We start from the raw sequence: 24,396 nt of genomic DNA on the forward strand, positions 1-24,396 counted from the left end.
AGAGGGCAACAAAAAGTGTTTCCCAGTCCCACCCCTACAACTTCACAGGGGCACAGAAGAAGGAAGGACAGGCGAAAGGCAGCTCATTTCTCTGTGCTGCCAGCACGTGCGAAGCCTCTTGGCACACTGCAAAACATGACACCAAACAGATAATGGTTTGGATGAGGCAGGAGCTGCCCCTGTTTGACCAAGCCCTGTTTGTTCTTGCCTCCCTCTCGCTACATCCCAGGCTCACAGCCATCAGGAGTTCTGGGTTAACGCAGGAGTGCTGCGAGGGGGTGCAGGATGGAGAGCTTGGAGCCTGTCCCAGCTGACCGCCCCACCACTGGCTGCAGGTTACCTGGAGGGGACCAACAAAACCAGACCAACAGGAAACCCAGACCCATTCACCGGCACAGCCGGTTATCTGGCTCGCTAAATTAGAAGGTTGATTTTGAGAGAAGGAGAAGGTTCAGCAGGCTCGTCAGCCACAGGCCCAGCTCTCCTGGCCATCCTTGGAGTCCCTGTTCCCCACCAGGCACCTTAGACCTGCTCAGGAGCTGTGGTGACACAGCAGAACAATCTCCTGTGACCTCCACTCCTCTCCTCCGGTGCTGCCATGCTGGAACCGCAGGACACAAAGCAAGAGGGAGGGGAACGCATCCTGGTGGACAGGTGAGAATGTCGCATCTCATCCCCACAGGAGATGACAGCTTCTCCCACCTTGCTTGCGGCCCCAAGGACACCGCGAGCCTGAGCCCTGGTTCTTCCCCGCAGAGCAGCGATCCCTCCCTGAAGATGAGCTTACCACCTCTCCCACAGGTGGCCCCGCTCCTGCCAAAGCCTTGCACCCCTGTGGACAAGCCTCCTCCCGAGGTGGCTTTGGCCAAGTGTGCCCCCTCCTCGAATGGGGAGCGGTGGCTCCTGCTCAAAGCAAATTCCCAGATTCTTTAAGGAAAGGATCTTCTCTCCGTCATGACACTCTGCAGCCCAGCTCTCATTCATAAGTACTTGTGGGAATCCTGCTCTCCTCATCAGCATACCGGGGCTCGTTAACCTCCTGCGCCACGTGCTGCTCCGCTCCTGTCCTGCTGTCCAGATGTCGCGCCCTGCTAGCAGCGCAAATCCTGCAGCTTGAGGGTTGCTGCATCCCTGCGAGCGAGGCCAGACCTTCTGCACCGATGGAGGCCACCGCTTGCGGTGCCAGGGCTCAGATAAATTTCCTGCTGTGTATGACAGGTAAATACTGCCAAACCCATGATCCAGGCTGTGAGAGACCGATACAATAACCAGGCAATGTTGAGAAAAGCATCTTTTTTTTTTTTTCCCCTCCATGATAGCATGCTGATAGCCTTAATAAGTAGCTAATTAGCAGTTCCTAACTGAGTATCAAGGAGCCAGGAAAACAGCCTGGGAGGATCTGGACAGAAAACAACTCCTCTTTCATTCATCCAAGGTTCTGGCTGCGGAAGGAGCCTTCCAACCTATGAGGGTTTTCATACTCCTCCTCTTCTTGGCATCCCAGGCACCTGCCAGCCATGAATAAAGCAACATCCGACGTGCAGTCAGGGCTCTTCCTTACACCTACTGTGCACAGGGTTTACTCAAGGGTGACCGTTCCAGGGTGCAGGAGCACATCTGCACTCCCATGAGAGGAGGCATTTGCAGTAGAAGGTGCTGAGATTTGCAGTGGGTCTGGCTCACGCTGGGATTTCATCCCTCAGTCTTACACCAGCCTCCCACTCCCTCCCTCCCCCTCCAGCACGGCTCCCTGGCAGCACCAGCCAGGGACCCATCGGGTGCGGAAAGGCGCTCTGGATGCCGTGCCCTTCACAGTGGATGCTCTCTCAGGCACAAGTCTGGCGAAGCACTTTGTTTTGCCCTCGACCAGGAGGCAGACCACCATTTATTCAGGTCTGTCCTTGCAAACCATGACGCAGGAAATCCTGAGGGCTCACAGAACCTCACAAGCCGTCTTCAATTCCAAGCAATGGAGTTTCCTGCAATTACCTGCCTACTCACAGGTGTCCCTGTCCCTAGTGTCCCCAGGCGTCAGCTACACAAGCTTTCCCACAGGTGTTCTCCCACACCGAGACCCACTCTAACAATCTGATGGGCTGAAAGGAAAACCATGGGTCCTGCACACAGCAGAGAGCAGTCGCTTGGGTGCTGCAGCACTCCCAGGAGCACCGCTGTGACGAGCCCAGCAGAACGGGCTCAGCAACGTGCCAAGATCCTCTCCGTGCATAACTTTTAGGAGAATTAGTAGCACCAGGACATGAAATGCAGCCTGCAGAGCATTCAAATTAAGCCAGGGTTTGAACAGCTGCTCCGCTGGATAGCTCACACTGATCTGTGAGCAGGTTAGATTTAAAAAAAAAATAAGAATTAAAAAATCCAAGGGTGCTGAAGGGAACTGGTTTATAAGGATTTTATTTAGCACTGGATTATCAGCCCTGGCTTGCAGGCCTTATCTTTGTTTCGGTGCTAATAACCCCTTTCCCCATCATTTTTATGGACCTGGCGTGATTCCGCTGGCACCAAAAGCACTGAAACACTTTGGCCATCAACGGTTTTGCCAATACGCTTGTTCAGAGCAGCTGGCCCAACCATATTAGTATTGCATCAGGATCAACACAAGAGTAGAACATCGTGATAAAAACCCTCAGCCGACCTGAAGGCCAACTCACACTACCAGGCTGGGGAGCATTTGCTACAGCAAATCCTCACCCAAGGCTGGGAAAGCGGGAAGAGCAGGACGGTGCCGCTCCCTGCCCCTGCTCCCGATGGAGACCAGCAATGAGTGCCCTGAAGCCCCTTCACGCCACAGAAAAGAGGCGCTTTGCTCTGTTGCAGAGGCCAGAGAGCCACCGAGGCAGCAGCTCGCCCCAGCTCATCAGTGTAACACGACAGATAGGGATGTTTAAGTAGCAGGCTCAAAGAAAGGCTCAGAGAGGGCCAAAAAAACCCCAAACCTCATCAAGAAGGGCTGGTTTTGGAGCAGGATAAACCCCACACAGACTGAGGATGGATTTATTTTATCGTCTGTGCCCTTGGAGAAGCAGGAAAGGTTTTCTAGGACTTTGTGGGTCCCTTGGCAGAAAGGGATGGAAGCTCGCCCCAGCACTGTGGCACTCACCGGTGGAAGGGACCGTGCAGCCTTTCTGGCAGTCGGAGGCCGAGTGCTTCTTGTAGGGCTTCTGCTCCGGCATCTCCTCCCTGTACGCCGTGGAGTCGAGGAGGGGAAGCCTGCTCAGGACCGGGGACTGCGGGATGCTGGGCAGCGTCCGGGACTTCCCCAGGAGCGGTCGCTGCAGCTTTCTGTCCAGAGACCTTGAGTGGGAAAACAAACAAACAAACAAACAGAGGGCATACCCCTTTCAGTAGGTGGGATGGCTTCTTCAAGCCAGGACCCTTCTGTAACACACGATGCTGCCACTGGACTGAGAGCATACGGTTCTTCCCAGCACTGACCTGCACCCTTCGTTTGCAAAGCTACTGCTGCGTGAGTAAAGCCTTCTCCCTTCACCAGTGTATTTTAATTAGGATTTGCATTTGAGCTGCAAGCCACAATCAGCATAAACAGCACATGAAGCATTCTAGCACCCACCCCACCTCAAAACTCACAGATAATCAGAATTAAGCAAATAAACAAACCAGAGGGTTCCAGACCGAAACGATGCAAATTGCCTGTAAGAGAGTTAGAAACCCCACTTAGCACTGAGCATCGTCTGAGATGGCAGAATGCTGTCTGCGGTGGAAATCAGGTCACTCGGGGTCCCAGGGACACGCGCCATAGGGAAGGTCAGGACTATAACAAGAGAGACTCACGCAGCAGGCACCGCAGAGGTCACGAAGGTGTCGTGCAACATGTAGAAACACAAGTTCAAGGTCTCTATGCGGTCAAAACCGAGTCTGGTGATGGGGCTCAAAAGCTGCAGGGGTGACCAAGATGCACAACGTGCAGCACGACCACGAGCCTGCTTCTGCTCCAAAACCCCCGAGTGTGCCCAGCCCCACAGCGGCGCACGGGAGCAGGTTCCCTTTCCTCCTGCTTCACCACAGCCCCCCCCAAGGGACAGTCCTCAGGTGCCACCCCCAGGGATGACACTGGCCCAGGCCATGCTGCAAGGACCCCAGAAATGTGAGAAAAAGGAACAGATGCCCAACACCGCCACAGAGTGAGGAGACCAGGCTGGGATCACCCCAAGGCTGGCCAGCCCCGTCTCCCCTGCCACAGAGCCCACGGCTCAGCCCAACCCAGCTCCCCAGCACACCCCGAGGGGCTCAGCCTCACACAAGGCTGTTCCCAAATCTCATACCGAACGGCATGAAACCTTCACATTTCCATCCAAATTTCAATTTTTAGCTGGTTTGTGCTCATTTGTTCTTGTGCCAATATTAATCTTTAGCTTAAATAATTATTCCCCCTCTCTGGTATTTGCTCCCATGATTAATTTCCATTATACCGCAGTCACAGCCCCTTTCGGCCCATGTTTTTCTACGCTGATCAAAGCAAGTTCTTTCAGCCTCCTCTCACAAAACGAGCTCTCATTCCCCACGGTTGTTTCCCTCGCTTGCCCTCCCTCCAGCTCAGACCCAACATCCTCCACCCATCCTGGAGCTTCACGCAGAGCTCAGCTCCCGGTGCAGACGGCAGGGCGAGCACTCTGCCTCCCTGCACGTAACAGCACTAAATTTTATCCTATTTCCACTAAGCCGGTCCTCAAGGTCACACAGGGAGAGTCTATCATGCAAAAGCTCCTGACCCTCGGCGGCTGCCTGTCACCGCTACGTTTATTATGATCGTTTTTCACTCCCTTTACAAATGTGACAGCAGCTCCCCACTGGTGTCAGCTTCTGATGTAATTCACGGGCAAGCAGCGACACAGGGGCCGGGGCAGAGCTGCAGCAGGACGGTAACACATCAGGCACGCACCAAGGCACGGGCAGCGCTCGGGTCGGGAGCACGAGCCTCAGCCCCCGGGAGCCGGGCAGCCCCCGCGCTCACCGCTGGGCCCTCCTGCCCCGACCCAAAAAGATGCGTCCATCGGAGCAGGGATGGGAACATCATTCAACATTTCAACGTTTAGGTTCAGAAATTTAGTAATTTCTGTATTAACCGCATTCGCCCTGGATTCCCAGGCATTGCTGCTCTGTTCCCCAGAGCTGTCGCTGAGCGCTCTGGGGACAGGGACGGCTGCAGGGACAGCGCTGCCCCGGCAAGGCACCGCCGCAGCTGACCAGGCACGGCACCATCCCAGCCGCTCTCAGCCCCACGCTTCACTTGCATCGACGTGAAAACAAGCTACGCCAGGAGGTACAAAGCCAGAATTAGCATCCAGAGTTGTTTCTATTTCAGTAAAATGTATGTACCTCTCATTGTAACACATTTCACTGGCACAAGACAACAGGGATGGAACTTAACACATCGCTGTGCTGCATAAATGAGTCCTGGGCTCTGCCGGAGTTCAAAACATTCCTTTTTTTCTTGCATGTAAATCTCAGTGCTTTTAAATGCACCTGCGTATGGCTCCATCACCTGCAGAATGGCATTAGCATTTTAAGTGCTAACATCCCTTTGTGCCTACAGTGCCACTCACACAAGTCACATGGGGGTAAAAAGGGAAGAATTCACACCCTTAGAGGAGCAATTTTTAAGCCGTGTAGACAATGATTTATATCAGTAAAAGCAAAGCAACTAGAAACCTGTTTCTACCCAAAACCTGAACTTGAATTCCCAGACTTTGGCCCTCTGGTTCTACCATCTCGCGTACAATGACGTACGGCGGCAACTGTCAGCTGGAACCCGATGTCTGCCACTGGGAAGTCACATTGCATCCACATATGCTTCCCAAGCAGGCTCCACAGCGTGGCGTTATCAAGGATGCCACATCCCATTAGTAAAGATCCCTGATGGAGTGTAAAGCTCAATTAGAAGAGCCATAATCAACGCTGTTACAGCCTATATTTAGCTGCTGCTCGGCATTTTGGTAGAAAGGAGAGCACATAATCGAGTCTTGACAAAGGTGAAAAAATCCTTCTGGCTGCGCGCGAGAGCTCAGGCAGGAGCCCAGTGACAGCTCCATCGCTCCCAGTCCGTGGCCAGATGGGGAAATGCGAGAACAGTCACCAGGGCCCTGTCCCCTGCCAGCACCCTGGGGACAGCCGCAGGGCACGAGCTGGTTGTGCCAGGCAGGGTGCATCCCCCACCAGAGCCACAGCCTGTGATGCCCGAGGGACACGGGCGCCGCTGCCCGGGCTTTTGCTGAAAGCAAAGGGGCTAACAAACACGGCCACCGCGACCAAAACAAGAGCACATCCCAAAGATGCGCCGTGCCTGGCGCCTTCCCCGCAGGGATGTCCTTACCCGATGGCTTCTCCCTCACCCCGGGGAAAGAGTGGGGAAGGGCTGAGCAGAGATAAAGGGAAAGGAGGGAAAAAGAAAAGGCTGAGGCGAGTTACACCAGGGCAAGACAGGTCCTGCATCCCTCCTGCAAGCAGCTGCACACCCCCCCAGCCTGTCCTCCCTGCTTATTCCGATATGGGAGAAGTTGCTCTCCGGAAGACACTTCCCAGCCCAACCTGAAGCCTTATTTTAGTCTCATTTTGAAAGAGAGAGAACAGAGCCTCCGCCTTACTCAGGGGAAGGATGGAGGAGTCACCACGCCAGCCACAGCAGAAATCCAGGTACACAACAGAGACAGCAAGCAGGACAAACAACCCTAAACCCGCTACTCGCACAATCCCAAAAGGAGCCCAATAAGCCTCTGATTTACATGGTGAGCGAGAGACCCTCCCGTGCCCCTCCTCAAAACGCCTGAGGACGGTGACCCTCCGCAGAAGCCCTCTTCCTGGCCAGGGGGAAGCCCTCGCCCTGCCGCAGCACCCAGTCTCAGCAGCTCTTGGATACACCGGACCGTGCGCTACGCTAATCCAGCTCGCCCCAGTCTTCCCAGAGCCAGGCTGCTCGCGGAAAATGGGAAGGAGGGAGCAAGGCTAAAGAGGGAGAGGGGCAGAGCAGCAGGGCACCAGCTGCTCCAGACCTCGCCTGCCTGCTCCAGCGCTGTGGCTTGGCGACAGCCATACGGCCCAACACGCCAGGCCATTTCCACGCTCCGAGGGGGACAACTCGTGTCCCAAAGAGCTCACAGCCTCAAAAGGCAAATAAGGATACAAAAAAAAAAAAGAGATGGAGAAGCCAAACGGCTGCTCCTCCTCCTGCAGGATGGCACAGCATTTCACAGGTAATTGTGGCTGGCTCCTCTACACCCTCAGTCAGTTAGTTCACTAAATCTGCCGAGTGAAGGAAGCTTACAAAGCTGAAAGTTTGGGGAAGAACGGCTAAATGAGGTGCTGAGATTAGTCCGGGACTGATGGAGGACAGCAGGGAGAGGGGCCAGGAGAGCCCGGTTATTGCAAAGGGACACCACTCCCAGATCTTCCCAGCCAGCTGCTGCTCCTGCCTGTAACACGCTGCTCAGCCTGCTCCTCCAAGGAGGTGTAACTTAGCAACCTGACCTTAAAAACTCGGCAAAGGTTTCAGCTGGATTCAGGAAAATGAGAGATGCTACAAGCCAGGAGGAGCAATTACCCACCACAACCCTCTTCTGGTACTGGGGCAAGGGCAGACAGGCATCTGCTCGGGGAGGAGGGTGAAGGCGGCATGCACCTCCTCTGCAGCCTGCACAGGCACGGCCTCTTGCCACAAGCAATGGCTGCAAAATTGGGAAAATAAAAATTAAAAAAAAAATAAACAAAACATGCACATCCATTCCTTGAAACAGCAGGGTATCTTTTGCAAAGGCCCAAATGGGTGTAAGGTGACAGGCACAGGGGTACAATGTGTATCCCAAAGAGCTCACCGTCCCAAAAGGCAAATAAGGATTAAAAAAAAAGAAAGAAAAAAAAAAAAGAAGTGGAGAAGCCAGGGCAGGAGGAGGTTTCCCAGTTGTGCTCAGCTCCACAGTGCAGGGTTTATCTTTTAGTGCCATCCCCATGGTGCCTCACCCCCATTTCTGTCCATGCCCAGGGAGATGTCCAGCCCAATGCTGTGGGAAGCAGCTGGGAGCAGAGCGGGATGGCAGACACCCCGCCAGCCCGGCTCCCAGAGCCCAAAGGCACGGCCGTGCCTCCAGCACCCCAGGACTGCACGGCACTCACCAGGTGCGAGCTCTGCTACGGGGAAGAGGAGATGACCAGTGGTCCATGCAATGGACAGGAACGGAGGAGAGCAGGCCGCAGCAGGAGACACGAAAACATCTGCCTGCAGCTGGTTTCTGCAGAGGGGCTTTGCAGGCAAAGGTAGCAGCAGGAGAGGTGAAGCAGAGGAGGCTGCAAGTGCCTCAGAAGCTGTTTCTGGACAGAAGCACAAGGCGATGGCAGCAGCAGCCTCCGCGCTGCAAGTCAGCGTGGTCCAAAACCCAGAGCAGCGGCAGGGCCCTGCGGAGGGCAGGGAGTGAAGTTTTAGGGGATCACACAGCAGCGGGGAAGCCTAGAGAAGGAGTCTGAGAGGAAGCGACACAACCGGGTAAAACACAGGGTGACCTCAAAAAACAGAGCCCAGGGATTTAGGAAGAGCATAGCCTTCACAGGGCACCTGCGCGTGTTCGAGTCGCCTTGGTTTGCTCTGGAATCCTTATCAAGTGCTGGCAAACCCGTGAGTCACTGGTACCTTTCCAGCGACCCTGTGAATTGCAAAGCCAGAGGAAAAAAAAAAAATCACTGAGAAATCTTCCCTTCGCATTTGAAAAACACCCAAACAGAAAACCTTTTCTCGCTGCCCAGTATACGTATCCAAGCTAACTATCCAGCAGCCGACGCAGAAGCCACAGACCCACACCAGTTCCCATGTCATGAGCAGCGACAATCTGCCGCTTCCTCGCGGCAGGACCCCCCCGTCATGCAGAGCCACGGTTTTAGCAGGAGAGAGGAGCAGCCGAGTCCACCGAGGGAGGCAACCATTCTAACAGAGAAGGCTGAGCATCGCTGCACAGGACAGCCGAGCCCCAGGCACGGTCCCTCTCCCCAGCCTGCACAGCTCTTCTCCATCACCTGCAAGGCGCTGCTGCCACATCCTCCCCCGCTCCCAAGAACATCCCTGGAGCACAACAAATTCGACAGTCCTAGTCCTGCACTGGGGCCCACACAACCATGCTGCGTTCCTTCTTTTAAGCGTCTGGGACCAGAGAGGAGGCAGCAGCAACCCCTCCTGCTGCCTGCATGGAGCACAGCTGATGTCCTCGTGCAGGAGGAGTTCAGCCATGTGAGATCCCTCTCCCCAATTCAAGCCAAGCCTCCACAAAACTGTCTTCGTGCTGTTAAAAGGTAACAGGGGCTGACGAGCGGAGGATGATAGCTGAAAACAGAGCATCTTTTATCTGGCTGTGAAACAGTTTCAAAGCAAAACAAAAACCAAAACAGCATTCAGCTTGCAAGTTCAGAAAAGAAAAAAACCCAAACTATGTGAAGCTATAAAAATACCTTCCCTGTCTCAGCTGTGAGCTGGTAAATACCATGATTTCCACCAGCTGGTTTGCAAAAGCTGCCTCTCCTGCCATCTCCGCAGCTTGAAGTGCATCTCTCCATCAGGGGCCGTTGCCCAAGCACTGAACAAAACACCGCCCGGCATCAGGGGAACAATTGCTCCTGTCCCCAATTAGGACGGGTGACACAGGCTTCAGGGGCTGCCAGGAGGTGCAGGAGAGGATTTCGGACACCCCACGTGCCAGGAAACACAAGGATGGCCTCAGCAAAACATTTCAGAAGAGCTGGCTGGAGGAGGAACATTCGGTACCCGTCACCCCTCCGAGTCCGGCCATGCCCCGGGACCCAGCCCTGCTCCCAGCAGCCACCCTGCTGGGCTGGGGCTCAGTTACCAAATTTCCCAGGAAAAGGCCAAAAGTCATTTTCGTGGCAGCAGCTGCCTGCTGAGCCCTGAGCGCTCCGGTGCACGACAGCCGGCGTCACACCCGGCGAGTGCCGACACCACCGACAGCCTCTTGCCCACCGGGCATTTGCTCAGCGCTAAAGACCTGCTGCCGCTCTGCCAGCGCTCCCCCGGCACTATGCCATCAGTCCAAGCCGGTCACCAGGCAGAGCCAGCCCCGGCCAGCCTCACGCACTGCTTCAGGGAAACAGGGTAAAAAATACTCATATTGCACATCGGCAGTTGTGAACCCAAGCACCACGGCTGTGTTTTACAGACACACTTCCATCTCAGCATTCACTTAAGTGTAATTGCTAAAAGGGGAAAAGGAAATACTTCGGGGCCACACACTGCTGTTCATTTATTCTCCCCAGTGCCCCCCAGGGCTTTCCCCAGCTCACCTGCACCCCACAGGGGGTCACCCTGCCCCGACCAGACGCCGGCACACAGACACGCTCTGTCCCTATGATGCCACAAGACCATCCCCTCCACGTCCCGCAGGGGAGAGGAGCCCTGGGCACCCCCTCACCCACCCGCCACGCTGACCCACGGACCGTTAACAGGGGCGAAGCAGGCGCCGGGCTCTCGGGAGGCCGCTGGCAGAGGTGGCCAGACCTGCTGGAGTTTCGCTTCCTCAACAAAAACAAAGTCCAAAGACAGAAAGTCCTCAGGGCCAGGGAAAGAAGCAGAAACACTAAGGGAGTGTGAACATTTGTCCTGCTCACAGAGCTCTGATAAATGGGGAAAGAGGGCAGATGAAGGTGAACACGTGAATCCCGGCACGACAACGGAGCAGGCGAACACCCTCCCTCCCCGCAAGCTCGAGAGCATGACCTGCATCTTCAGTGACCAGCACTGTGAGCACCCCAGGGTCCCCGTGCTCGTAGCCAGGCTCTGCCATCCAGGCACCTGTGACACCAAGAGGACAGGCAAAGGCAGCCGGGATGCTCCTCAGGGAACACAAAAGGCTCATGGACCACTCTCCAAGAGAAAGAGGGCTGAGGCTGCACTCCCCACCTTTTTAAGAAGGGTATTTTAGAGGAACTAGGAAGCTCGCCTAAAGATGTTGCACACTGAAAGTCAGCTCACGAGCAGATGCAAGCCCCAGGGACACACCAGTGACTAAACGTGGCCAGCCCCGAGGCCGGCGAGGGACCCCAAAACATGGTTGGGATGCAGCTGCTGTGCAACAGGCACATTACGTCAGGGGACAGAAAGTGGCCCAAAGAAAAGCGGTGCAGACAGTAACAGTTCCTTGCTTTAAATGACAAAGCTTTCAGTGCCACACTGAAACCCATGTTTAAAGGTGGGGGAAAGCAGAGATGAGAAGGGGTTACGTGACCTGCCAAGGGCTGGGACAGAGCAAAAACCTCCCACTTCCCAGGTTCACAAGATGCTGAACCACAGACTGTTGTGTACTGGCTCCCGCTTCTCTTCTGTGGCGATTACTCATCTCCTGTTTGCCCTTGAAAAATTTCAGAGACAAAAGCTAATGAAGCGCAAGTAACACGGAAGACAAGCATCCTGGCTCAAATTTTAAAAGGCTGGCTAAAGTGTAAGATAAATACTTAACTGCCTCCTTTACATTTGCAAACACCTTTCAGCAGGAGTGAAGAGGGTCCAGCAGGACCTCCAGCACCGCAGTAACCTCTAGCACCCACCACCCTCCTCTGACCGACCCTGCACCAGCACAAAATCATTCCCTGCAGCCCCCCGGCACAGCCTGACCTCTCCCAGGGATGCCCACCGGCTGCTCGGCCAAACTCCTGATCCCATTCCCAGTCTCATGACACAGGGCTGTTCTCCCCTCTTGCTTCAAAATCCGAGTCACGAGACAAAAAGCCGCTGAGATCATCTTGGAAAGGACACTGCCACTCCTGACAAACACAGGGGTAGACCTTCAGGCATGAACTCTACGTGCTCCAGCACAGAAAGCATAAAGACTCCAGACATCTGCAGGGGCTGCTCGGTTTGTTTTAAATCCTGTAATTTCTGCAGCGTGACCAAGTTTTCCAGCACTTCAGGCTAACAATGGCAAAGCTGGCCTATTTCTGACTACTGACTCCTGGCAAAAATAATTATTTCATATGTTTGGGGCAAAAAATCATATTTAGAATCATAGGCTTGGACAACATATTGTTGTTTTAAATCCTCCTGGGCACCATCTTTCATGCAGAGCCTTAGGTTGGTTCTCATTTTCCTCTGAAGCACCAGAGCACGAGTAGTACAAGAGGCAGGTCACCTCCACGGTCAGATGGACAACAAGCCCATTCAACAAGACAGATTTTTATGCTCCCAACATGTCACAGTAACATCCCTAAAAAAAATGGCTTTCGATGAAGGAGTAATGGATTCCGCGAGGAGCTGGGAGCAGAGCTTTCAGCAAGGGCAGGACCCCATGCAACAGCTGCTCAGCTCTGCCCTCCCGCGCTGGGGGGGGTTAGTGGGTTTTATCTGGCTTGCAAGGAAGAACAAGGAGCTAACAGCCCAAAAATACCAGAAAGGACCCACTCCTGGTCTTGGCAGCAGGGTGCTGATCAGCTGCCAGGCTCAGAGCAGCAGCCCCGGCTGCGGGAGGGGAGGCCAGGCCAGAGCCCTCGGGTCCAGGTTTCCTTCGGGGCAGGCTCAGGTCTCGGGCCCAGCCAGCGCTGGGGCCTTGTGCACCAGCACAGAGGGCAAGACACTGCCCCGCCGGGCCGGGCCGTGGGTCCGTCCCATGGCATGCAAGGGAAGCCAAGCCCTAAAGCATCCTGTTTCCAAGCAAGAGCCCGGGCACAGCTTTAGCTGCCAGGCTGCCCACGAGCAATTTCGGCTCGGCACCCGCTAAGGAAGGCAGAGACTGGTTCTGCCAGGGGAAGCACATGCCTGCCGCTACCCCTCAGGAGGAAAAACAGCCCCTAAAACCCCTCGGTTTGAATAAGCTCCCGCTCTCCCTACCTGTCTCTGGAAAAGACGAACATTAAAAGCCAGCACAGCTTCCTTCAGGGCCTCACAGCACACACGCACCGGGGGATGCAGGAACACGCCTGCTGAAACCCACTTCTCTCTGCAGCGATCAGCCCTGCGGCCCAGCATCGGGGCTCCGCTCTCCTTTCCTCCCCTGCGCGACCACTTGCACCTCATCGAACAGCACCACGAGGGGTTAATAGCACCGTTACTGCAAATTGCCTTTATGCTTCGGTCACAGGATGTATTTTCGTCACGCGTTCCCCGATAACATTCTCCTACCGGCTGCTGGGTGGTTTGTGCGGGAGCAGGCTGCAGCCGTCCGCACCAGAGATGGAGGGAGGATGAAATCCCAAGCAGTCCAGCCCAGCCAACAACAGACTGGGAATTTCCTCAGCAGCAAGCCTTCCCAAGATAAAAATGGCCTCTGTTCCTCATGAATATAAACATGATGTAGTTTTTATGCCTTTGGAAGGTCATCAAGGTGGTAGGAGTAAATAACTCATGAGTTTCTATTGCTCCAAGTGGCAACCCCTTGCAACCTTGGGGGTGCCAGCTGCGGGTGTATCTCTGGAGACTTCTATAATGTGTGCCAGGACAGAGACCTTCCAGTATCTAAATTTTAGCTATTTGTTCTTTAAAGCAACAGAAAAATGCACTGAAGCTTTCCAGTTTTTCACAAACATGGATTTGCAGCCAAAAAGCGATGTAACAGAGGCGGTCACTGGAATTCCATGCACAAGGCAGGCAGCAGCGGGCCTGGAGCTGCCGGTCAGCACGAACGCCAGCTCTGGTGGCTTCCGAGCGCCAAACACCCACGGAAGCACATGGGTGCTCTGGGCAGTGGTGCTGACACCCAGGGGACTGCCTTGGTGGGGGGCGAGGGTCGGGGTTCTGCTCTGCTCCCCCCCACGCCAAAGCAGCTGCCATAGCCAGCTAACCAGAAGAAACTGTTTATTCCTTCCTGCATTCTTCCCCATCAAAAAATGCAAACTAAAAATATTCTGCATAAATTTGTATAATTGCCAACTATTCCTACAGGAGAAAAAACAGAATTAAAAAATTTAACTTTTTAATTATTAAAGAAAGTATTCTGGTCTTCCCATTTGAAATATTCTAAATAGAAGTTTTGGGTGGTTTTTTTTTCCTTTCTTCTCTGAAATGTTTCTCCCTGGGCTCAGAAAGTCTCCTTTGTCAACCCAGCCCCCCTCCCCTTCCCCTCCAGCTCTTCAGGAGCCCCGTCTCAGCCCACCTCCCGCAGGACAGCATCCACTGGATGCTCTTGCAGGAGCAGCCTTCTCCTCCTGGGGTGGCTTGCTCCCCCAGCAAGGGGTTTGAAGGAAATACCCCACTCGCCAAACTTCCCCGCAGAAGGGTGCCAGGCTGGGCACAGCACCGCTCTGTCTCTGATTTCTCCCCTTCGTGTGGGGCCAGGTCAGGGCTGGTCACTTTTAGGAGATCCTTCAGCATCCGAGGGCAGGGTTGTTTGCAGGACAGGTCCTCCTCTGCTCAGCCTCTTGCACCAGGGTGCTGAGCATGCCAGCGGGGCGATGGGTAGACGATACCGTGCTCAACCCCCCCAAATCACAGTGGCATCTCCTCCCCGCTGCTCAGGGCTCTGCTCGCTGCCCCCACGGACTCCCTGCGTGCCATTCAGCTCACCGTCTCCTTGAGGCACATGAGGACACGGAGCCCCTTCCCCTTCACCTCCGAAGGCAAGCGATGCCGACACAGCGAGGTATCTTGACGGCAGCCAACCCCCCCCCCCCCCCCCCCCGTAGGTCCCCTGCACCCGGCAGGGCCCCCCTCAAAACCCACTCCCAGCTGGAGAGCAGCATTTGCTCCACGCGTGGAGTGAGAAGAGCCCCCCATGCCACACAAGCCAGGAGCTGGGCTGCTTAGCATCCCCCACGCACCCCGGGGGCTGCCCTGCGCGGGCAGGAGCGGGCTGAGGGGGGCAAACAGGGACAACCTCCATTCAGAAATCTTCCCCCTGCCAGCCACCGCTTTTATTAGAAGCTATTAAAATTCACATCCGCTGTCTGAAATCACTTCCTTTCCCTTCTCCGTGCACAAGTCCCGGTGTGTATTGCTGGTGCTTCTGTTTCCTACCTGCACACCCACCCAGCTGTGACTCAGTGCCAAAACAGTGGGTGAATTAGGAATCAAACAGTCTTTCTAGCAACCGTGACTCACAAGCCAAGGCTTTCTGCTGAAGGAGAAGTTTTCTGTAGTCATGCTACATATGTAATTCCCCTTAATACCAGTATAACTTCCCCTTCCTCCCGCTACCCTATCCAACTACCATTCCAAAATAAAGGATGACTATCCAGTTGTTTCTGCCTAATCCAGGCAAAGATTAGCTTCAGCTCGTGCAGAAAATAGTTGGCTCCCAACCTCACCTCCCGTCCCAAAGATTAGCTTTAAAAGGAGGCCGGAAGCTAGGTGTAAAGGAAGAACACTGGGTGCAAACCACATCACTGGGCTTTACATACAACATCACCCCAAAACCCAACGAGACGACACCAAGGGCTCAGGCGTGCTTTTCCAGCCCATCAGACTCAAAAAGCTTGAATTCCCAGCCAGCTCCCAGGCCCACATGCACCTGTGCTTTCACAGGAGAGATCTTAGACACGCCGCTACCTCCGGCCCCAAGAGCGGCCTTTTGGGGGGGCAGCAAGAGGCAGAACGGACGAGAGAAGGCAGGAACGCCTGGCTCCATGCGCACCGCTTCCCCCGTTTACATGCTGGTAGCATGAGAGCTGCAGAGCTGTGGCCAGGTTGCTGGGTGCTGGACCTGACAAGCACCCACCCAGGCATCCCCCCAGGGCACAGAAGCCTCCGTGGAGAACCAGGACATGTCAGGTTCTGCTGGAGAGGCCCCTTGCAAGGACAGGTTTGATGGGAAAAGAGATTTCTTGTCCATGTTGCTCCCCAAGCCCCTTCCTTCTAGATCACAGCCAGAGAGACACAAACAACGGGGGGAGAGCGAAGCTAAAAAGCCTCTTTAGGTTTAATATGCAAAGCCCAGGCAGCTCAATCAAGCAACAAAAGCTAAATGTCATCTCCCCCCGTGGTACTGCCACTCTGCTCACAAAACAGAACCGTTTATGTCTGACGGCTTGTCATCTTTGTGAGACACCAGGGATGCAGCGCTTGCACAGCCTGGGGAAAAGCTGACGCAGAGGAGAGGGGAGGAAGACTCGGTCCTTCTCCCCACCGCGCACGACCAGCACGGAGGGCGGAGGCAGCAGCTGCGAAGTGCGAGAGCTGAAAGGCACCGGTCACGCCAACAGCCACAACCACACAGCACCAGATGAGGTGGGAAAGAGCAGCAGCAGCGCTCCCGGTTTCTAACGAGCTTCACCCAACCGCACACAAGCTGCGCTTGAGGCCAGCCACCCATCCAGCTGCACGCCCCGAGAGCGCCCTGCGACCCGCCATCGAGCTCCCTGACCGAGCATCTCTCCATCCGAAAAAGGCTGAAGTTTTCAGCTCCAACTCCTAAAGCTCCTCCTCCTGTTCTTGCACGGCCACGCAAATGACACCAGCTAAGTTGTAAAGATGCTGAGTGCCTGCTGCCTGCTACAGTTAACAGGATTAATGGGTGCTCAGCATGCCTGCAAAGCGGGCCACGGTCTGAGTCACTAACACCGGATTTAGGACTCTATTTCCAGCTCAGCCTGGTTAGGCATCGGCACAGAACACTTCCACGCAGTAGCAACGGACATCAATTTTTTAATTTTTTTTTCATTGGTTACAATGATCTGATGCAGAAAAAAAATGCACGCACATTTTCCTGTTGGCCTCCCAGCAGGCGAGGAAGGCGTCAGAGCCGGGAAGTTTGAAATACAAGTGCCACCAACACCTTATTGACTAGTTCCAGGTGGAAACTTTGCACTTAACTCAAAACACTTCCAAGATTCTTACTTGGTTTTGCATTTAAAATGCAGGTATCTTTCCATATTGATGTGTCATTTGGAAGCAGAAAGGTTTTGTTCAAAACACGTCAAAAAACAAAGTGGGAAAAGTCTGTCAAACTATCAGCCCCGTATGAGATCCTCAGTGGCCCTCAGAGATGCCTCTTCAGGGAGAAAGTTTTGCCATGCGTTAAAAGCCTCTCACCCAGCTCAAGCTGCAGGACACAGCACTTGGGAAAAATGGTCCACGCATGTTTGCAAGATTAAATGTTGCAGGTGGGTGCACAAGACACACCCGAGCACCCATCAGGGCTGGCAGATGGACGGAGGCTCCCCTGAAGCTCCAGGCACTGCTCCACACACCCTGACTGGCTGCTTGCTCCATCCTACCAGCTCTCACACCTACATGTGTTTCAAACAGCCAGCATTGACTAAAAACTCCCAGATTGGGGCTCATCAGTTCCCAGCACCATGCCCCAGGCGATACTGGGCAACAAGTCCCTCCCACAGCAAGAGAAGATCAGGTTCATGACCACCTGAGGAACCTGAACATACATAAGTCCATGGGACCTGATGAGATGCATGCCTGAGTCCTGAGGGAACTGGCTGATGTAGTTGCCAAGCCACTATCCACCATATTTGCTAAGTCATGGCAGCCAAGTGAAGTCCTTGGTGACTGGAAAAAGGGAAACGTTGGACCCACTTTTAAAAAGGGTAGAAAGGAGAACCCTGGGAACTACCAACCTGTCAGCCCCACCTCTGTGCCTGGAAAGACCAGGGACCAGATCCTCCTAGAAGCTCTGCTAAGGCACACGGAGGACAGGGAGGTGATTCCAGACAGCCAACACGGCCTCACCAAGGACAAGTCCTGCCTGATCAATGTAGTGGCCTTCTATGATGGAGTGACTACATCAGCGGACAAGGGAAGAGCTACAGATGTCATCTATCTGGACTTTTGTAAGGCTTTCGACACAGCTCCCCACAACATCCTTCTCAATAAATTGGAGAGATATGGATTTGATGGGTGGACCGTTCAGTAGATGAGGAATTGGTTGGATGGTCACATTCAGAGGGTAGCGGTCAACGGCTCAATGTCCAGGCAGAGATCAGTGACAACTGCTGTTCCTCTGGAGTCTGTACTGGGACCAGTACTGTTTAACATCTTCAATGACAGAAAGCAGGATCAAGTGAACCCTCAGCAAGTTTGCTGACAACACTGAGCTGTGTGGTGTGGTTGACACGCTGGAGGGAAGGGATGCCATCCAGAGGGACCTGGACAGGCTGGAGAGGTGGGCCCATGGGAAGCTCATGAAGTTCAACAAGGCAAAGTGCAAGGTCCTGCACATGGGTCAGGACAATCCCCGGTATCAGTACAGGCTATAGGATGAAGAGATTGAAAGCAACCCCAAGGAGAAGGACTTGGGGTTGTTGGGCGACGAGAAGCTCAACATGACCCAGCAATGTGCACTGACAGCCCAGAAAGCCAACGGTGTCCTGGGCTGCATCCCCAGCAGCGTGACCAGCAGGTCGAGGGAGGGGATTCTGCCCCTCTGCTCTGCTCTGGTGAGACCCCCCTGCAGTGCTGTGTCCAGCTTGGGGGTCCCCAGCACAAGAAGGACATGGAGCTGTTGGAGAGAGTCCAGAGGAGGCCATGGAGATGATGTGAGGGCTGGAGCACCTCTGCTATGGAGACAGGCTGAGAGAGTTGGGCTTGTTCGGCCTGGAGAAGAGAAGGCTCCGGGGAGACCTTAGAGCCCCTTCCAGTCCCCGAAGGGGCTACAGGAAAGCTGGGGGCAGACTTCTTAGCAAGGCCTGTTGTGATCGGACAAGGGGTAATGGTTTTAAAGAGGGGAGGTTCGGACTAGATATAAGGAAGAAATTTTTTATGCTGAGGGTGGTGAAACACTGGCACAGGTTGCCCAGAGAGGTGGTAGATGCCCCATCCCTGGAAACACTCAAGGCGAGGTTGGATGGGGCTCTGAGCAACCTGATGTAGTTGAAGATGTCCCTGCTGACTGCAGGGGGTTGGACTAGATGAGCTGTGAAGGTCCCTTCCACCCCAAACCAGCCTGGGATTCTCACAGCGTCACTGTGATACACCCAGGATGACACACACGGCAGCCACACTCCAGTGATGGGGACCCTTGCAAGGCTGCGCTGTACGCCAGAGGTGGAAGACCTGCTGCCATTTTTCTCTCTTGCATGCTATGTGCGGCTAACACAGGATTTGTTCCTTCAGTGCAGTTTTCCAGCCCCAAAACTTGCCAGTTCCTCCTCTTCCCCATCACGACCACGTGCTTGAACACAGACATGCTGCCAGAGCTGAAGAGATATTTTTAAACACCCAAAACCAACTAAGCACAATCCTGCCAGGAAAACATTGCCCGCTACCCCTGCCCACCCACCCACCTCAAAGCCCATCAAACTACAGAGCAAGGAACGTGGATCACGGTATCAGTGGGGAAAATACCCCAAAGGAGGGGAGGTAACAGGTCCCTGAGCAGCTCCGGTCCAGCCTCCCACGAGGCCCAGGACGGGCTCCAGCTCGCATGGAGCCGCAGGGACAGCCGGACACACCTCTGCTCCCCCTGCGAGTGCAAAGGTTGAGCATCACCCAGAGCACCATTCCTTCAGCTGGAGATTATCTAATGGCATGGGTAAAACAGGCCAGGCACGTTGGAATTTTCATGTAATTTAATTCCTACACTATTGAATTCACTGCTAATTAACGCCAAATTCCAATCACCAATTCAGGTATTGAGGAAAAAAGGCACTGAACCCCAAAGCGAACACCCTGTGCTCCCCAGTTCAAGTGCAAGCCAAGCACCTCTTCTCCCCATTTCGCAAACTCGGGTCCCCTGGGTTTCACCACAGGTCACACCACTGCCCACTCCCAGCCAGGAAAAACCTCCTCTCCCGGAGCCCACCAAGGACGTAGGCTCCCCACCCCTTGCGTTTTCAGGGGTTTTCGATTCTGCTGCCTCCAAGGCCAAACGTCTCCCCCAGAGGGGCACACAAGACCTAAAACCAGCCACAAATATCTCCTCCCTCTTCCCCCATCCTGAAGATCTCCTTTTCCATAACCAGGTCAGCGATCTCCAGGTAAGCACGTCAAGGCCCTTCTGCAGGGACAGCATGGGGCTCTGGGGAGCACGGAGGAGGGGAGAGCGACAGCTATCAAAGAGGGAACGTGCCATCAGCCTCCTGAAGCCAGGTGAGCAATCTAGCCAAACATGGTACCGGGCAAGAGAGAAAGCCACTAAATGAGTCAGTCTCCAAGTCTGTGCCTAGAGGACAAATTGCCTCCCAATTGCCACCCCTGGAGAGTATTTGGGATTTTTAATGAGGTGCCATTTGTTACCGCTGCAAGACACGGCTCCCACAAAAGGAACAGCACTCTGGGGGGGTTCTGCTTGCCGGCACTGCATTCAGGCCGAGATCAACTCCAAAAGTCTCCTCGAGAAACTCTCCAAAAATGGCTAACTCCGTCAGACGATGCCGGATCCTCATCCCCCTGGCATTGCCGCAAGTGCCCAGATCTCAGCCCAGGACTCTGCCAGGCGAGCTCGCTGCTAGGCAGCCTTGGCTGACACCAGCCGCCTGGGAAGGCATCAGCCTGCTTCCGAAAACTTGGGCTCATCCTGGAGCCTCCCCCAGCACAAGCGCAGAGCAAGGCCATTTTCTCAGCCCGGTTACAAGATAATAGCCTTCTCGATTTTCTGATCCAGTTTCAAAAGCTGCAGGAACCCAAAATTAGTTGTCCAGCCCTTTCAGTTTAAAAATAGCTAACTAAATAAATGAGCTATTTTGTATAACCTGTCTTTTCCTTTCATTACTCCTCCGTGCCAGAAACAGATCCTCTCTACCCATCCTGCCAACGCGCAGAGAGCCGGGCACAAGCACCTCGAGGTTGGCACCGTAAGATAATACAAAGAACAAAACCCCCGAATCTCAGCAAGCATCCCCAGCCCCTCCCGTCCTTTGCCCATGGGCACCTGCACCCTGTGCTGCGGAGAAATCAACCCCTGCGATGATCCTCATCCTGCACAAAGCGTTACAGCTCCAAAACCAGTCAAGTTGAGCCTTTGGCTCATCCATCAACGCTGCTACTAGATTGAAAAAAGTTACTGCAAATAAATCACACACTTCCCTGAGATCGGCCCTGGCTGGTACGTTTATGCTCAATCACTCCACCAGTATGAGCCGCATGCTGGGGCCACTCTGGTGCCCAGCTCGTCACACCTGGAGCCTCTCAGCCCCTGGAGATTGAGTTAATAACATGGGGCCACTATGCCACAGCACCGCAGCACAGCATCCGGCCTCCTGCCGAGCACGGCTGGCAAGTCTCAGGTTGGAAGAACCTCCTGCTGACACTACAGCAAAGGTGTAAATCACGGCACAGCTGGGCGCCACGGGTCATGGCACGGCCGGAGGGCACGAGGCATGTCGGAGGCTGAAGAGCTCCTGGAAGCAGCAGGTTTGCCCAAAAGCACCTAAACATGAGGTAACATGACGCTATGGCTGGGCTCCCCTCTTTTGCGCACAGGTTTGAGCCCACAAATTCCCAAATCCAGAAGACTTACTCAACCCACCTCATACGCACTGCTTTATCTGGAGGCGTAGTTTAAAAACGCAGGCATATTACTTAAGACCATAACTACACACCTGCTAATATCCGTTAGGTCCTGTGAGAACGCGTGGGACCACTATATTTAGAATTTAATAATTCCAGTTAGCACATCCTCTTTGCTGAGGACCTGCCTATGTTTGCTGTGGTCCCAAGGGACCGTGTGGCTTTGGGAAGAGTGGTGGGAGCCCGGCTGCCCCGAGCCATGCGAAGGCCAGGGCAGGGCCTGGGATGCTGGGCCTGGGATGCAGGATCTCCAGTACCTCCATTTACATGGAAACGTGGGGTCTGAGCATCTTTATTCCTCATTTAATTTGCCCACATTAGCATGAAGAAATTAAATAAAATCAGAAAGTTGTTCATCAGAGCTAGAAAAAGCACCATATAGAGAAAGAACACGGTCAGACAGGGCAGCAGATGCCTTTCATTTGCTTTTGGATCCCAGCCGTAAAGCGTTTGGCTTTCTGGACGGCCGGCAGTCAGCGCAGGTTGGGGCAGGGGTCTCAGCTGGGGCTTCTCAGTGTACAGACGTGGCAGGGCAAAGGCAGAATCTCAAGTAGCCTGGGTGAAAAGTGACACTGATTTCAAGAACATCCAATGCTTCAATCAACACTTATTTTTACTTTCATAATCAACTGCATGCAATCAAGGGAACAGGCTCAGTATCTGCAGGTGCACTTGAGCCCTGTCGCTGGGGAGGTCGGGGCACTGGGACATGCTCTGGGTCGGCCTGGAGGGGCTGCCCGGCTCTGGGGACAAGACACACGAAGGAGTGGGGAGACCATGGCTCCAGATGTGTCAGGCTTGGCCACACCAGTACCATCCCGGTGCATGGGGAAGCTTCTGCTTGGGGAAACCACGTCCTCCGGCCCCACACAGGGCAGAGCTTCAGCAGCCGAGACTGACACACGGTGAGCCACGCTTCTGCGTGAGGGAAGCACTCCCAACGTGCCCACACTCAGCATCCGCCAAAAAAATTTGGTACACGAGCTACACATCAACAACATCACTTGTGTGGCTAATGCCCCAGAGCTGGGAAGGTACAATGGCATCTTGCGTCACACAGGAAACCACCCAGCTACCCCGAAACCACAAGGTCCAGGACTGTAGCACCCTGTGCATGGGGATCGCTACGGCACAGAGCCCAGGAGCACCTCCTCATCTCCCTCGTGACAGAGAGGCCAAGACGTGGCACACACTCGCTCTCCACGTGGCACTCGCCTGCACACCAGCAAGCCACGTGAACACACCGCGCTCGGCGGCGCCTGAAGAACTGACCTTCCTCACACCGAGCTTTGGACCAGCACAGCAAAAACCGGTGGGCAGAAACCAGGGTTTCCGTCCACAATGCCAAGAAAGAGCAGAACAAAGCTCCTGGCTCAGCCACAAACGTTCCTGCGTTTCTGGAGAAACCATGCTGCACTTTGAGCGAGTGGGGAAGAGGTGACCATCTCCTGTAACCGTCGAGCGAAGAGGAGACGGCAACGGCACGTCACATCTCACCATCTCAGCAACACAGAGAGCAGCAGGAGGGGCCCAAGAGACAGACCTCCAACTTTTTGATCTTACTTTAATAACCTTTACAGAGTATGAGATGCTCGACAACCAGGGAAGGAGGTGAGTGGATATCTTAGTGCTATTTTTCCCTCCCATGTCCCCCCAACACCCCTACAGAACCAGGGAAGCACCGTGTGCAGGTCAGCGGGAGGATCTGGGGGGACACACTGCTCAGGCTGGTAACCCTCTGCCCCACCATGAGCCTTCAGAGAGGGGAAAAGCCCAGAGCAGCATCCAGTGCCAGCCACGTCCTACCAGCTGCTCGTAATAGCCAAGGCGAGAGAAGCTGCCCAGGTAACAGAGCGATTTTCTTAAATGCACTACCTGCGTTCACACTGCAAAACAAGGGCACGCGCACCCTGCAGCTGGGGCTGGCCTTGCCACCTCCCGCGGTGACCCTCAGCGCCCCGACAGCAGCATGCTCCCAGCAGATTTCCAGTCAGCCCAATGCCAACCCTCCTTGTCCCCAGCACGTTCCCCTTATCCCAAACGAGCTGACGATGAACCGTGTGTCTGTCTGCCCAGAGGAGCCCCTCACCATTGCACCACCGAGACACCCCCCCACCCCTCCCCGGCCCGTGCACGCCAGGAGGCTCCATCAGCCCCATGCACACACACGCTCTCAACTCCGCCTGTGAAGGCACTTCTTGCCGCCTGCGCGCTCAGGGATTTTGCGTGCGGCAGCACAAGGGGCAGAGGGAAGGAAGGGCAGTTGTGGTACGATAACCTCACTGCCGTACGAGGAGACAGTGCAGCAGCACAACACAGAAAGCAGAAGACAAAGGCAAGCAGGTACACGTGCACGCGGTCACCTAGCAGACGTCCGAGACGTGCCCCCAACACCTGGGACGTGCCCTAGGCAGGGATACGGACGCCGGGGCGCGGAACCTGCCGGAGACGCCCTACGGCAATGAACCGCTCGGGAGCCCCAGACAAGACCGAGGTGATGCTTCTGGAGCTCCTGGCTTGCTCCCAGCCCCCTCCCCAGCCCCAGGAGAGGTAAAGGGAAAGCAAAACACCAAGGACTGCATCTCCCACCCCGCAGCCCCCCAGGCTCGCACAGAGGCACCAGGACAGACGGGCCACTGCCACCCCATACCTGCACTCGGTGACACTACAGCAACAGCTCCCGCTCCGCCGGCCCCGCCACCCGGAGCGCAGCTCCGTCCTCGACTTCCTCAGGCTGAAGTACTCCGTCAGCTTCCCGAACGAAGCCATGGCCCCTGTGGCGTCCGAGCGCGCACCCGCCTGCGTCCCTGGGCGCCGGTCCCACCGCACACTCATGCATGCTACACCCCAGCTGCGCTCGCTACCCGGCACGCTCCGTCAGCCTGCAGGACCGGGAAGGGAGCGCTGCGAGTCAGAGAGAGAGACAGCACAAGACAGGAGGAGTTTAGCCAGGAATTACTTGTTGGACAGTCCACAGCACACTCCTCGGC

The 24,396-nt window shown here is 54.8% G+C and overlaps 1 protein-coding gene across 12 annotated transcripts in view; it reads right to left on the reverse strand.

Moving 5' to 3' along the window:
* The window catches only part of LOC129213424 (ankyrin repeat and fibronectin type-III domain-containing protein 1-like), a 249,906-nt gene that overhangs the window by 171,704 nt on the left and 53,806 nt on the right, over positions 1-24,396 (reverse strand). For 8 of the 12 annotated variants that reach the window (XM_054843419.1, XM_054843418.1, XM_054843421.1 and 5 more), the window contains one exon: positions 3,119-3,312. The exons of 2 other annotated variants lie outside the window; for them this stretch is intronic. In XM_054843419.1, the coding sequence (XP_054699394.1) occupies positions 3,119-3,191 (73 nt within the window). In that variant the 5' untranslated portion in view covers positions 3,192-3,312. Of the gene's footprint in view, positions 1-3,118; positions 3,313-24,056; positions 24,263-24,396 lie in introns of those variants that run through there. 2 more of the 12 variants (XM_054843415.1, XM_054843427.1) reach the window with 2 other exon arrangements.

Source organism: Grus americana, chromosome 15 (assembly GCF_028858705.1).
Source record: "Grus americana isolate bGruAme1 chromosome 15, bGruAme1.mat, whole genome shotgun sequence".
NCBI classification, from domain to species: Eukaryota; Metazoa; Chordata; class Aves; order Gruiformes; family Gruidae; genus Grus; species Grus americana.